The sequence below is a fragment of the Pteropus alecto genome, unplaced genomic scaffold (assembly GCF_000325575.1).
Source record: "Pteropus alecto unplaced genomic scaffold, ASM32557v1 scaffold45, whole genome shotgun sequence".
NCBI lineage: Eukaryota > Metazoa > Chordata > Mammalia > Chiroptera > Pteropodidae > Pteropus > Pteropus alecto.
In genome coordinates this window covers 16,304,852-16,320,026 of record NW_006442491.1, presented here as the reverse complement: position 1 = coordinate 16,320,026, position 15,175 = coordinate 16,304,852, and the positions used below count along the sequence as shown (strand labels likewise).

The window sequence follows — 15,175 nt, the reverse complement described above, 5'->3', positions numbered from 1 at the left end:
TTCCTGCTGTCTCCCAGTTCTCATTACTGTATTTTTCTTATTGATCTGTAAGAGCTCTCCATAGTGTGGTGAGTATAAATGTGTTCAACCACATTTTGGTACGAGAAATTCATCTTACTTTATTATTTCTAAATAAAATTAAATTCGGCTCTGAGTCTTCACTCTTCCAGATATATGAGAAATCCAGTATCAGACATTAAAAGGGCTTCCTTCCACTTCCTTCATGGTATCATCGAAGAATACCAAGCTCATGAGTAGTCAGAAAAGCAGGACATTCTCTAGCCCAGGGTGATTATCACCCTTGCTTCTTCAGTTGCATAATGTCACTGTTGCTCCAGGCGCAATTAAAGATGTTCTCTTAAGTGGTCCCTCTCCACTGCCTCCAGAGATGCTTGCAATGTTCTCAAAGCTACAATGCTATGTCTAGCTTCCAGTGTGACCTGCAGCTTCCTTCACATTCAGGGCACTGCAAGCAAGTGGGACACAGGTCACAGACACTTGCAGAAATTCCTAAACTACTTATCTTTTCCTTATCTGTGGTTAAGTTAAATTTTCTTTATCATTCTTTTTATACTCAATGTATATTTTTGCATTTTCACAGAACTAGGCTAGTCATGGGGGAGGAGGAGAAAGAGGAGGAGGAGGCAAATGACAACAATGTCTTTTTGAAAAACAAAAAGTTCAGGTTTTATTTTTCTTTTAGACTTCCATTTTATTAGAAACATTTAAACAGAATGAATGTTTGATTTTATTAAATGCCTTTTTGGCATCTATAGAGTCATCATAAATGGCTCCAAGAAGAAAGATTAGTATGGTGATTATATTATAGGTTTCCTGATATTAAAGCAAATACTGAACACTTAATAAACCCTACTTCATCATAATACATTCTTTTAACATGGTTCTGGGTTCTATTTGTTAATATTTTACTTAAAATACAGGTATTAATATTTGTGAGACTGGTACATAATTTTCATTTTATAAGTTATTTTTGTTGGGTCTTAATATGATAGTTAATTTCAATAAAAAGCTACAAGCTGTTCTTTTTTAATGTATATCTACCCATGACCACTAAGAGACACTATTGAGCTATTTAACCAAAGTACTATTCCTTAGTTTTGTTTGTTGCTTCTCATTGCAAATCACTCTGCCCATCCTGATTTTTTCCTTCAAAGTTCAAATGAAAATTAATGCCCGACCCTCTAATCCAGAAGTTGGCAAATTACAGCCTATTGAGCAGGCCACATATTTTTATAAACAGTTTCCTTGGAACACAGACACACCCATTTGTTTAATTCATTGTCTTCAGCTCTGCTTTCAGGCTGCAACAGCATCATTAAGTAGCAGGGAGCACAAAGCCTAAAATAGTACTATCTAGCCTTTTACAGAAAAAGTTTGCAGACCTTTGATCTAATCCTTGATTCCCTTGAGCCATACCTCATCTTTTTATCTTTTCATGCCAGAGAGAGTGCAAAAAGACACCCTCTGTATTATTTTTCTGAAGTCCAGCCCAAGGCAAGTGGCCTTGGTCCTCAGATGAGGTTTCCTCAGAGTGGAAGAGGTAGCATTGCTTTTCCAGGTCCCCTTCCACCGACAAGGAGTTCAAGGTAACAATCAGAAAAGAAACTGCCCAATTCTTTGACCAAAGCAAACTAAAATATATCCAGGCTAGTCATGGGGGAGGAGTAGCATTTCTTCAACTTAAATACCATTAGTGGATAATTGAGCTGGCTGTAATATTTGTAAGTTAAAGAGTTTGGATCCTTACTTCTGAAAGCAAATTCTCCAGAGACATAGGATCCATCTTGCTGTAGACATTCCATAGACTCAAACTCACATCCTGCAACTGCAACACAAGGGCAAAAAATTGAAATAATTGAGAATCAATATCATCAGGGCGATCTAATTTACTGACATTCAGAAATGACAATTTTGGTGAAAACTCAGTGATTACAATAAAAAAATCAATTTTTCATCAATTATATTAGAACCTATACAATTAATAAATGCTGTCCCATTCAAAGAAATTATCTTTTCAGAAACACTGGTACATTTTGAATATCTTCAATGATGGAAATATATATATTTCTATACATACACACACACATACACATACATACATGCATATATAAAAAACTTTTTTGCCTTTATATAAAATACAATTTAATTAAAATAATACATGCCCATGGTTTTAAAAAATCAAACAGTACTAAAGGCTTGTAATAAAAATATTTTAATCCCCTAACCTTTCATGAACCTTCACTAGTCTCACTCCTCAGAGGCAACCACTTAGAAGTCTTTTAACATTTTCTTCTGGTAATTACCTCCCTATTTTATTGTAATATACATCTATTTCTAACTATTTCTTGATTTATGAATTTAGAATTAAATATCAACTTACAGCAAAGATGTAGCTCTTAGGCCCATCCCCATTCCCACACTTTTTATCTACATGCACACACATCCTAACATCATCTAATATCATAATACGATGTTTTCGGTTACACCAGTAATTACTATTTATAATATTAAAGCCATATATATATTATTTATTACAGGCCAAGTACATAATACACTATTTGCTTTCTTAAATTTTCTTCTTCCTAGAGCTACCAACAGCTTCACTTTTTTTACTTGTGTAATTAAAAAAAATATCAATCCTTAAGTTTTTTTTATAAATGCCCCAATTTGCTAGTATGCTTACACTAGGGTTTCTCAACAGCAACTCTATTATAATTTTAGGCCAGATATTTCTTTGTTGTGAGGGGCTATCCATGCATTGTAGGGGGGCTTAAGCAGCAGCTGCATCCCCACTCCCGCACAGGCAAACCAAAAGTATTTCCAAACACTGCTAAATGTCTTGGGGGTGGGGTCAGCAAAATCATCCCAATTATGAACACTGGTTTAAACATATCAGATAATCTATCAATTCTTTTGCTTCTTACTTCACCTGCTCTGGCTGTTATGTAAGTAAGCTTGCTGACCAACTACTATTTTTACTCTGAGAGTTCTCTTTGCTGTCATCCTGGAGCTCTCAGATGATGGATCTGGTTCCATGGCTCACTTATCTCCTCTTTCTTAGTTAACTCCCTTGACTACTGAAACACATCCTCCAATAACTTTCTAAGAAAGGATTAATGGGAAGCAAAATTTTTCTGAGTATTAAAATCTCTTTATTCTGTCTTCATAGCTGATTTATCAGTCACTGATGCTCCTTTATTCCTTTGGATTCTTCATTCTCTCTGTGCTTCTTTTTGGATCGTTTCTATTGCTATCACTTCAAATTCACTATTCTTTTCCTCTGCAATGCCTATTCTGCTATTAATCCCATGCAGCATATTTTTCATTTTAGACAGGGCAATTTTAATCTCTAGAAGTTCAATTTGGGTATTTATATTTTGTCTAGCATGTTCAATCTTTCCTCCAGCTTTTTTTAACCCCTCCCCCATCCTCTAGCTTCTTGAACATGTGGAATACAGCTGGAATAACAGTTTTTAATATTCTTGTTGGCTACTTCTAATATTTCTGTCAATTCTAGGTCAATTTTGATTGACTGATTACGTTATCAGTCATGTTTTCTTGCTTCTTTGTTAAACCCGATAATCTTTGGATCCCACACATTGTGCTTTGTCTTGTTGGGTGCTGGGTATCTTTGTATTCCTATAAATATTTTTGTGCTTTGTTCTGGGATGCAGTTAAGTAACTTGCAGTTTGATCCTTTCGGGTCTTGTTTTTATGATCTGTTCAGAAGGTCTAGAGCAGTGCTCAGTCTAAGGTTGATTATTCTCCACTACCGAGACAAAACCTTCCTGAGGACTCTAAACAATGCAAAGTGAATTATTTGTTTTTCCAGTCTAACTGGTGAGAACCAGGCACTCACAGCTCTTAGCATGCATCAGGCACTGTTCTTGAATACTTTCAGATTTTTTTCCCCTCCACTTTTGGTAGTTACCTCATGCATGAATGCACTGATCAATATTCTGCTAAATACTTGGGATGGGTGCGGGGCAGGGGAATCTTGGCAGATCTTGGGAGTTCTGTCTCTGGGCAGTTCCCTCCTTTTTATTACTCTAGCTTCCTTGGTCTCAACAGACTCTCAGCTGCATTCCCTCAACTCAGAAAGTGCACTGGGATCCATCTGGGTACCTCCACCTTCCCCTGCGCACCCGACCCCTCCCCCCGCCCCAGTCATGGCCTGCAAATATTCTTTAAGTAGTAAGCTAGGGCATTCATAGGACTCATCTTGTTTGTTCTATCTTTCAAAGAATCAGTATTCCTCATTGCCTGATGTCTAGTGTCTTGAAACTACTGCTTCACATATTTTGTCTGGAGGAGAGAAATCCGGTTCCTGTTGTCTTATAGGTGACTTATATTTTTCTTCCTGGAAGCTTTTTATGATATTCTTTAATCTTCCGTGTTCAAAAAAAGGCAGACAGATTTAAGTTTTTTTCTTCCCATTCACAGCTGCTAAGTGATTTTATTTAAAAAAGTGTTTTTACTTCTTTTTATCACTAGAAATATTTTATTCTTTTTTTAAAAAAAAGTTTCCTCTCTTCTGATATTTCCGCTCTATCTTTCTGGAACTTTTACTTATTGGATATCAGACTTCTTGGCTCAGTTCTCCATAACTTTTTTTCAAAATTTCTATCTCTTTAATTTTATTATTCTACATTTTTAGAGATTTTCCTAACTTGACTTTCCAACTCCTCTACTGATTTTATAAATTATAATTTTCCATAACTATTATTTTCCTTATCTTTATTTATCACAACACTTGTTCTATGGTTGCCAAAAATCTTACATTTCTCTGAGCATCCTAAGGAGAGCTTTGTATTTTAAGTATTCCTCTATATATTAAATTATATTTAGGTCGTATTCAATCAGTTCTTTTTTTCTTTTAATCTTTGTATTTTTAAGTTATAGGTATTTAATCAAGCATCCAGTGATCTTTGGTGGCCTGCTTTTATTTTCAAATGGAAAGGCTCATTGGAAGCTTTATGGGCTCAGCAGAGCTTGTCAACTACCAGGAAGCATTTTTAGGGAGAACAGACAGGCAGGAGGCTGTTATTTCAGGATCTCTACCCACTTATATTCTAAATGTCAAAATGTAGAGAGCCCTACTCTCAGGCAACAAAGGCTACACTAGCCAATGAGTTCTCTTTGTTTTGTCATACTTTTTCTTTGGAGAACTCCTACCCACACACCCGGTTCCTTGTTTTTTCCTAGGGTAGAAATGGCAATTGGTAATTGTCTGGTTGCCTGTCACTTAGGGGATGGTGAGGGGAGGGAGGCACTAACTATTACATAATAACTTTCAATAAATTCTTTCACTTTCAATATCACCAATTTCCATTCTTTAGCCCCTATTTTAACTTCTCTTTCCTCATTGATCTAATCTATTTGGCCCCTTCTTCTATATTCTGGAACAGCTTTTCAAGTGTCAACTGATTAGATTTTATAGAGGTATTAAATTTGATTTCTTTTTAAATGAGGCTTATTACAATCTTTCCTTATATGTCACCCATCTCCCTTTTTAATCTGCTTGCTCTACCTGCCATATCTCATTTCTATTTTTACAAACTCTGTTCTGAAAAATACAAAAGAAGTATTTTTCTCAATTTTTATTTTATTTCCTGGAAAATCTTTTTTAAAAGCAAGTTGATCTATTTCGGCATCAAATATGCTATGGTCTCATATATTTTTTTAATCTTTTCATAAGTCTTATTCTAGCTTTCAATACGAAGATTTTATGTTTGCCCATAAAAAAAAGGTGAATGAATGCTTGCTTTATGGTTACTTTCATTATTCAGAAGTTTGCTATTAGAAATCTCCTGGTGGGGAGCTAGTTGATGTAAATTTACATTTCTAGGTCACAGTTCCAGCAGGTAGGGAAGAAGAAAGAAGCTGGAGGCAGGAAAGTCCTAACAGAGGAACTTCCCTGTACTGCTTCCCAGAAGGAAAGAGTTCTCTATCGTAACTCAGTTTGGCTCAGCCTAAATACCAAGTAAATGCTATGTAGGTCTGGCTTCCTTTCTCATGCTGGCACCTACTGTATCAGGGACAAAACAGCCTCTAAATTTAGAACTTTCTTCTGGGTATGGCCATGCAATAAAACAGAAGTTTAAAAAAATTAAGTTATAAGTATCTATAGTTCTCCTTCTCTGAACTTTCAAAAGAGGCAAGAACTTTTCTGTAAGACCCTTGATATGTGAATCAGCGTGGAATAGAGAATATAATGGCAGAGCCAATTAGTAGGCCAAACTGCTCCATACCTTAAAGGATCCAGAAGGACAGGGTAAGGAAGAAAACTGAGAGTGAGGGATGGTGGTGAGGAATGAGATGGAGACAAAGGGAAGTATTTGAGAGAATAAAAATTAGCAGCTATTGAAGAGAGCAGGATCTGTAGAAGGAGATCTTGAGATCCTATTCCACCTCTCCTGCCCCTCCTGTCCCACCTACTGTACCCTTCCTGTCCCATCTCCCCTGTTCTACTTCACCTGCTCTTACTATATGATATGGGCTGTTTCTTCCTCACTGCACATCCCACCCCCTAAAAACACCACCCTAAAATAAAGATCTATACTGCCTTGTAAAGGTTTCTGCAAAAGAGATTTTATTACTTTGGGTTGTGACTTCATGGTGTGATACACCTTAAAGAAGGAGCCAGGGACCTGCCTCATTTGGGCTGCATCAATCATGCAGCCTCCTAGTGCACTGCTTTCCAATGCTAATCTAGCGGCAGCCCAGTTAGGAGCATAGAATCTGAAGCCAGACTCTCTGGACTGGGCCCCAGCCCTGCCACTAACTGGCTATTAGCTCCGTGACTTTGGAAATTTCATTTAACCTGTTAATTAGGGATGGTAACAGTACTTACACTTCAGAGAGTTACTGTAAGAATTAAAATTGATTCATATAAAGTACCTAGAACAGTGTCTGGAGTATAGGAGGCACACCATGAAAGCCTAGTTTATACAATTAATTAAAAATAAATATTACCATTACTGCTAAAAATGTTAGCTTTCTCTTTCCCCATCTCCTATGGCCTGCCTCCCTTCCAGTCTCCACTCTTCTAAATTAGAGAGCATTACTTCTTATCAGAGGCTGATTCCACAGCCTGGTTGATGGTCTGCTACTTATAGTCAATGTGAGAATACTGCGGTTTTGGAGCAGGAAAAGTGGAGCTGAGTGGTGTGCCTCTCTTCAGCCCCACAGCTCATGTTTCTCCACATTATAGAGTCTGCCAGGCAAACCTCCATTCATTTCCTAGGGATGCTGCTACTTCTCCGAAGGAGGGTAGGAGTTAGCCCTGGGCTTTGTTTTCAAAGGTCCCACTTACTCTATCCCTAATAATATGTTTCCATTTCTAGCATGTCAATGCTCCCTCTCTCTGGTTTCCTGTGCTGGGGACAGATGATCGCAGTGGAGATCCTGGGGAGGCACCAAGATGCCTGTGGTGGTGCTGCTAACCTACCAGGCCATCCTCCCTAATATGTACTCTGGATGATCCCCTCTCCAAGATGCATTCATTAATCTACTTAACAAATATCTACTGGTCATCTCCTAGGTACAAATAATACTATAATAAAATATACTGTTCTTACCATAAAAGCTAACCCTTTTATTCTTCTGGTACACAGTACTTATACAAAATTCATTGCTCTTGCATGAGAAAGGAGAACAGAACTCCAAGAAGAAAGAACACAGCTCAGTTTGGGGACTAGCCACAAACAGCAACCATTTATCATTTCAAGTCTTTTAACTTGCTTGATGGCTTTGGGAGGTCATTGCCAGCTTTTCAGAGTGTTATAATGATGCACACCTACACTGTGGACCCTTTATAAAAACCAGGCATACATACCTCATATTTCATGGTAAAAAATCCATCCCCTCCAATGCCCTCAAGAGCAAAGGCCTGTACAATTGGCCATTTCTCCACTACAAACATATCAAATATCTGCAAGTGACCTAGAGGAATCAAATACAACAACATGTATCAAATACCACTTTGACATAACAGTCTAAACCTGATCTAATGTGGTTAGACAGGCATCATTTCTCATAAGTTTACCATAGTCTCATCTAGCAAAATAAAATTAAAGCAGATAAATGGTTAGATATTAACACTAGAAATACAAGAAAAATTCAAACCATAAACAAGTTACATAAATTCCGATTTCTCTATATTTTCACATTCTGATTTTGTAAGCAAGCAAGCTAATAAATAAATAAATAAATAAATTGTGGTTTATTGCATCTGACTTGCATCACTTAGTGGACATAATTATTAACAGACCCAAACCTGGCTTCTCTCCCGTAAGAAACATGGCTAACCTACTTCCTCAAGGGAAAATTACCAAATAAAAAATTCTCCTTTCTTATAACAATAGCTTCAATGCACAATTTTTTTTTAAGATATAAGCATTTGTTGATTTTTTTTTCCTGTACTTTTTTACAGAAAACATTTAAACAACATTTTTGTTTATTTTTAAACCCGTTTTCCATTTGCCCTGAGAATATTTGCCGGCCGTGCTTGTGGCTGCAGCATTTACCCAAAGATAATTTGTGGATTACAGTCTTAACCTTATCTCCAAAGGTTGCCAAGAGGTATCTCGCTTTTATCATTATTTTTGCATTGCTCTAGTATATGGAGTCTTTGGAAGCGAATGACATCATTCTGTTTATAGCATTCTGTTTTTAGTTGTGGTATTTCCATTTACAAAATATAGTAATTCTCGATTGCTGAAAGCATCAAATCCTAGAAAACAAAGCATTCCTATGCGTGATGTTAACATCGTTCTCGAGCAGTTGCTAGCTGAAAATTTATTTGATGAATCCATTTTATGTATACCTTTCTGTTACATTGAGATTAGAGACAAGTTCTGTTTAGAAATAACTCCAAGAACAGTTTTTATATTTTATTTTCACATTGAAAACTAGTCAGATTTGCTTCAGCCTCAAAGAGTGTGTTTTTACGTAAAATTAACACTGGTAGCAAGCTGCAATTTTTTTTCTAAATGAGAAATGGGCTAATTTTTCAATTACAGTTGACATTCATTATCGTTTCATATTAGTTTCAGGTGTATACACATTTTTGAACCTGTCAGCATATTTTTAACAGTTACCCAATTGTTATTTCTTATTACCAAGAGACCCTATATCTACACTCTATGTCCAATAAGGGGTACAGAGTTGATGGCAACTGTGGTAAATTGCTTATCAGTTCTTCTGAAACTTGTTATGAACTCAAGCTTACATAGAGAAGTTCCCAAATTTCTTTCTGCTTGAGCCTCTGCCTTTAGTGAAAATAGATCAATGTGTTTCTCGGCTGAATGCCTTCACTGAATGCTTCCACTCAAAGGAAAGTAGGGCCATGTGATTCACACACCATCCAAGTAAGGTTAAAATGTAGATTGGCTCACTGCTACACACTCACCTTGGGAGCTGTAAGGAATGCCAATTCTACTACAGTCTCTAACCATGTCCACAAAGCTGGCAATTTTAAATTCTTCTGCAGCTTCCTCATCTTCATACTAAAGAGGGAAAATGGAAAGAAAGCAGGCTCCGATGAAACGTCATGCAAAGTTCCATATATTTTCGGCATTTTATTAGTTGTCTCAAATGACATTTATAAAAGACTGCACCCGAGAGGCATTTCCAAAACCAACATTTTATGTTTGCTTGTCAGAAACACTATCATTCCCTTACCTTACACCATACACAAATCAACCCTGAATGGATCAGACCTAAACGCAAGAGATAAAACCTATCCTCAAAAATCCCCAAATGCTCACATAGAAAGAAAGGTTCTTCTTGACACTTAACCAGGCCACAATTTCCATGAAATCCTAAATCTCAAATCCCAGTGTGATTTCCAGCCAAACCCTTGAAATGGGCCCAAAGGGAAACAGCAACAGGTACCAAGAAATTCTAACACAAATAAGTTATAAAGCTTATCAAATTCTCCTGGGGCGGTATGCAAGCATTAGTCCCCCGAGAGAATGTGCACAGGGTGATGATGAAGCAGGGCAGGAAGGCAGGTTCTCAAACCTGCTACTAGGTCCCAATCTGGAGTCCCTTTTGTCACCTTGAGAGATACAACTTATCTATAAGGTGGCCTCATAATGAAATTAGAAAAGTTCCAATAAAACAAATAATTTTTTTTTGGTGTAACCACATTCTGCAATTTGATTTGTTTAGGGGCTTTCTGTTTCAGATCTACACTTGCCTGAAACAGTATTCTTAGGGAGCCTCTAAATGCCTATTTTACTTTTCTTCCTCACCTCATTTTCGGTCATGCAGTGGAAATGCAGATTTCTCCAATGTGCCACATAGGGTAAGAGATAGCGATAATTTACAGGGTTACAGTACAGATGGACACTGTCTGATTTAATCAATATAATTACATCTGCAAGAAAAACAAAATTCAAACAAGATTTTCAAAGGCATTTTCTTTACACGTTTTCTGCCCACATAGTAAAACCATTAAAACTACTTCAGAGACAATGTAACAAAACTCTAAACTAAAAATTCTTTAATTAAGTAATGTGCTTCAAAGTGACTATGGAACACTCAAATGTAGACAGCAAGAATTTCCTCACCCCATGAGATGCTCCCACCACCGTGGCCCTCTGGTGATGGCAATGCAGGCACAGAATAAGTCAAAGGAACAGCCTTCTGGGTGTTTAGCAAAGTGCAACACAGTTGAATCTGCAGTACCAAACTCAGCTATGTACTTCACTGCAGAGATAAATTCCAAATAGAAACTCCACAGCCTAAAGCCAGTGAGGCAGGAAAATAGCACCAAATATGGCCAGTGATTGGTTTTCCTGCAGACATCAGTATCTAAAGCTTTTGGCTGTTGGCTCATCTAGTTCAAGGCATTCATGGGCCTGAGGACATCGCCTTTTGTCAGCTTCGGGAAGGATTACTGTGTATGGTGGTGAACTCTGTACACAGGAAAGGCTGGGAGGAAGGAAAAAGAGATAGGTGGACAAGGCTTCTATAAATAGATCCACAGCTCACAGATTTAAGGAATAAACATCAGTGTTGATGGGTCAAATAAATAAAGTAATCCCAATAATGCAAATACACCCAGATAAACTAACAGAAGAGCCATGGAATGGAGCAAGACTATGAAAGCGGTTTGAATACTGAGAAAGAAAGCAGTCATACTTCCAGAAGAAAAGCAGAGGCTCCATTCCATGGCTCCTCAGAAATCAGAGCCATTAGGCCTCTCTGTAACAAGATGATGCTAGAGAAGCTGCTTAAGTTGGCTAGAGGTGAGAGAGAAGCATGGGGGCAGGGAACATCTGAGGCAGGTTTAGGGCAATGCCAACACTGTAACACAGTGTGACAGACCACAATCTGCAAAAACAGAAGCCCAGTGAATACTGACTGCAGCTGAACACACAGCTGAGTGGCCTCTTGATACAGCTCCATGATGGTAGTGGCCTTTGAGCCACTTTGAGTTCCACAGTCAGACCCTAGGTGTCCTAGGAAACATAGCATGGAGCAGCCTCTTCACTGTTGGTTCTCTGGTAAGCTCTGGAGTCAAAAGTTGGCAGGGGGTGAGAAAGGGGCTCCCTCTCACCTGATGGTCTTCCTCACACAGGCCCTCTAAAAGAGCCCTGCCCTGAATCATATATAGACTGCATGCTCAGGAGTGAAGAGTTTGATGACATTTGGAAAGCCTGAGGGCTTCCTCTGTAGATTATACTCTACACTAGTGTCTAACATACCACAAAGAGTCCAATAAAAGAAATATTACAATAGCTGCTAAACCTAATTAAGTATTCTCGGGATCTCATAGGATTGATGTCATCACTATGAATCAAGTTTAACAGAGTACACAGCCAGGTAAAAGAAGCAAGCATAAGAGAACTGGATGAACATGTAAACTATTTAAAATTTTCTTTTTAAAATAAATCCTTTGTCTTGGCCTCTTTTCTTTGTATATAGTTAGAGACTGAAATGCAGAAGCATAAATCTGGTGATCTTAGTTTTCCAACTACTTCAATTTTAAAGACGAATTTATTAATTTGGAAGAAAATGCTCATTTCATAAGCATACATTGTGCCTGGTGAGAGGATAAAAACAAAGATAAGTCAAAAAAGCACACCTGTGAAGATTTAAAACTATTTCTTTAATTTCAGTACTGTAATGTCCTCAGCAACCTTGGTTGCAGTAAAATGTATGGCTGGTACAAGCATCTGTCTTTTTATAACTCTCTAAATGAGCTGCCAGGATGAATTCTTTCCAAACCAGTAGATGCTGTGCAGTGTCAGGAAACATTTTTTAACTCAAAATCTGAAACTAAATTTGAACTGAAAAAAATATAATCGAAGGAATAATTTCAGCCTCTTTCTATACTTCTGAATCAGAAAGAAATCTTTAACCAATCGATAAGGATAGATATTATTAAGGATTTTACTACAGCAGAAGTTTCACATACAGTAGAACAGGGTTTCTCAAACTCAGCACTACTGTTTAAAACAGATCATTCTTTGTTGTGGGGTGCTGTTCCGCGCTCCGTAAGATGTTTAATGGCATCTCTGGCCTCTACTGACTCTGCCTAGTTGTGACAATCAAAAATGTCTTCAGATATTGGCAAACGTCGCCTGGAGGATAAAACCAACTAGTTAAAAACCACTGCATTAGATCCACAGCAAGATTATTTCATCAGATGTTTGCTTTCACGCGTCTCCCAGCTGCTTCACAAGAGTTGTCTGTCTCTTGTCCAATTTGATTTGTCTATTCCTGTGTCTCCTGATCCATCTGGCAGACAAGTCATGATGCTAAGTATGTGATATGAGAGATAGCTCTTGGGCATCAGCCCACAGCAGCATCAACACAGGGTGAGTGTCTCAGAGCTGAGGAAAGGGGAGTATAAGCAGAAAGCCTGCATTGTAGTCATGTGCATGGCCTTGAATTAAAGTCACACAGGAAACAATTCTCAAAGACAGAACAGAACAAAGAGCCTTTGTTCCTAAGCTGAAGATCCACGAAGTCTTCTTTGTAGGAGTAGCCTGCAGGCTGATCCTTGACTCACAGTTAAGAAAGTGCTTTCACAGAACAATGCACATAATCTGAACCTCCCAGCATAGAGGCAGTGGGCAATTCAGAGGAAAACTAGAAGATATATCAAGAAGATATAAAGCTAAACACTGATGTTTACTTTTTTCTCTACAGCTGATTTAGCTAGTAAACATTCTGAAAACCACAGGTCACTGGTCTCTTAATATCCAGCAGTTGACCTGTAGGAGCATATTACTCAATATATCAGTAAAGAAAAGTGTTGTTTTTCATTAATAAAAAAGTAAAAATTTACTGAGACTTGAGGATATTTTAAATTTGATCATTGTCCCATAAAACAACTGTGAAATAAGGATCCAAAGAAGCAAATCACCTAGTCCTCTGTCACACAGACTTTACTAATGTATACTTACCATCGAGAACTTCTTCAGAAAACCCCGTTTTCTCAAAATCACTGGTATTCTGATTGTACAAACCAAACAGAAGATAATTTGCCAGCTCTCTGCAGCCTTCATTGTACCGGCTATCGATTCCTGAAAGGCAAAGGCAGCTCTGATTAGCTATACTGAACTATGGGGAACAAATGAGCCACAATAGTTTACTCCTGACCAAAATCCTGATGGTTAAGTAAAAGGCAACAGAGCAGTTTTGTACCAGAAATCAAACTCAATTAACTCTCTGTGAAAGCAGCAGGCCTCAGCATCAAGTACCCTTAAGCTGATTCAAGATCTATACAGTTGAGATAGTTGAACAACACAGATTACTGAAACTATTAACTGCCAAAGAGCAATCCTTGAGGATAGAAAGATACAGAAAATATAATCCAAGTCCTGCCATGGCTAGTTAAAGATGTGAAATATTTTCAGTAGGAATAGGAATAGATGTTAGAAAAATATTCACTTCCCAAAGAGACCTTTATCAAAACATGTGGGATCAAATGAAGGAGAATTAAGGTGATTTGAAACGAAGTCAAAGAAGTAAAGAAGAGGACAAGTGACCAGAACCACATAATGTAGGGAGGAGGCAAGAGAATTAAAAATGTTAATCAAGCCACAGCCACAATCAGAGATTGCAATATGTGGATCAACCCTGTAACCAGGCCTGGAGGATACCTACAAAACAAAGGAAGATTTCTGCCAGGATTACTAACAACCCATTTCCCCACTCCAGTGGAAGGGAAAAGCAGGACAAGAGTCCTTAGCTGGCTGCCCTACACAAATAAAATCATTCATTCCCGATGGATAAAACCATGGCGTACCTATGGATCAAAGGCTGGGAAGTGTCTGCCCGGGGCTATTAGTGCTGCATACTCTTCTCCTTCCCCTTCCTAACTGTATGTCCATATCAAAGGAAATGAGAACTAAAGAATGACGGGTAAACTGAATTCCATGAACACTCAGCCCCCTACTCACTGCTTTTCCACGTCTCTCTTGGTCCCTCACACTCTCTGCCTCTGAAAGGAGACCACACTTTGTGGCGTGTTACCACTTTTCTAATAAACTTTCCTTTTGAGTCTAACTTTGGCACGTGTGTTGAATTCTTTCTACACTCTCCACCAAAGGACCCTCTTCTTCTCTCAGTGCAGGGCTTGGTCTCCTTCCCAACTCCAGGAAATTTGCCCTGTTCTGCATCATGAAGACAAGCATCATTTCACAAATATTTATCAGGTCCAAAGCCTATCATTGTGCTGGATGTTGGAGTGTGTGGTAAACATGCCTACAAATGGCCCTCACACAGCTTACAGTCTAGTGGAGCTAGATCAGAGACAAGTAAAAAGGAAATGAAACAATACTACCTTCATTACTACCTTTCGATGCCATAAACATAAATACTATCTGATTCCTGGGTATCTGTGAAGGCCCAGAGCTATTGCTCTGGGTAAGAGGGACATGTCAAGGGCAGGAGGCTGCTGTCTATGTGAGGCTAAGAGGAAGGAGTTAGGTCAGAAGGAGCTCCAAGAATGAAAATATGGCTGGAGCCTGGGAAACAGGACTGTCAATGGTCAGACCAGTAAAAAGTAATGGTCATTCAGATCAGAAGGGTCTAGGGACTGCCTGTGTCAAAGGACTTCTACTATGGAAGGACTCCTTTCTCAGCTGAGATCAAAGTAGCACAGCCCTGTTCTTTCCCAACTAACGCGTCA

At 38.3% G+C, this 15,175-nt stretch overlaps 1 protein-coding gene across 1 annotated transcript in view; it reads right to left on the bottom strand.

The window, feature by feature from the left end:
• CUNH20orf194 (chromosome unknown C20orf194 homolog) overlaps positions 1-15,175 on the bottom strand; it is a 103,478-nt gene that overhangs the window by 80,659 nt on the left and 7,644 nt on the right. The window contains exons 3-7 of the mRNA XM_006922013.3: positions 13,446-13,565; positions 10,281-10,405; positions 9,434-9,530; positions 7,859-7,965; positions 1,769-1,846 (exon numbers count right to left, since the gene is read on the bottom strand). Coding sequence (XP_006922075.1) covers positions 1,769-1,846; positions 7,859-7,965; positions 9,434-9,530; positions 10,281-10,405; positions 13,446-13,565 — 527 coding nt within the window. The remainder of the gene's footprint in view (positions 1-1,768; positions 1,847-7,858; positions 7,966-9,433; positions 9,531-10,280; positions 10,406-13,445; positions 13,566-15,175) is intronic.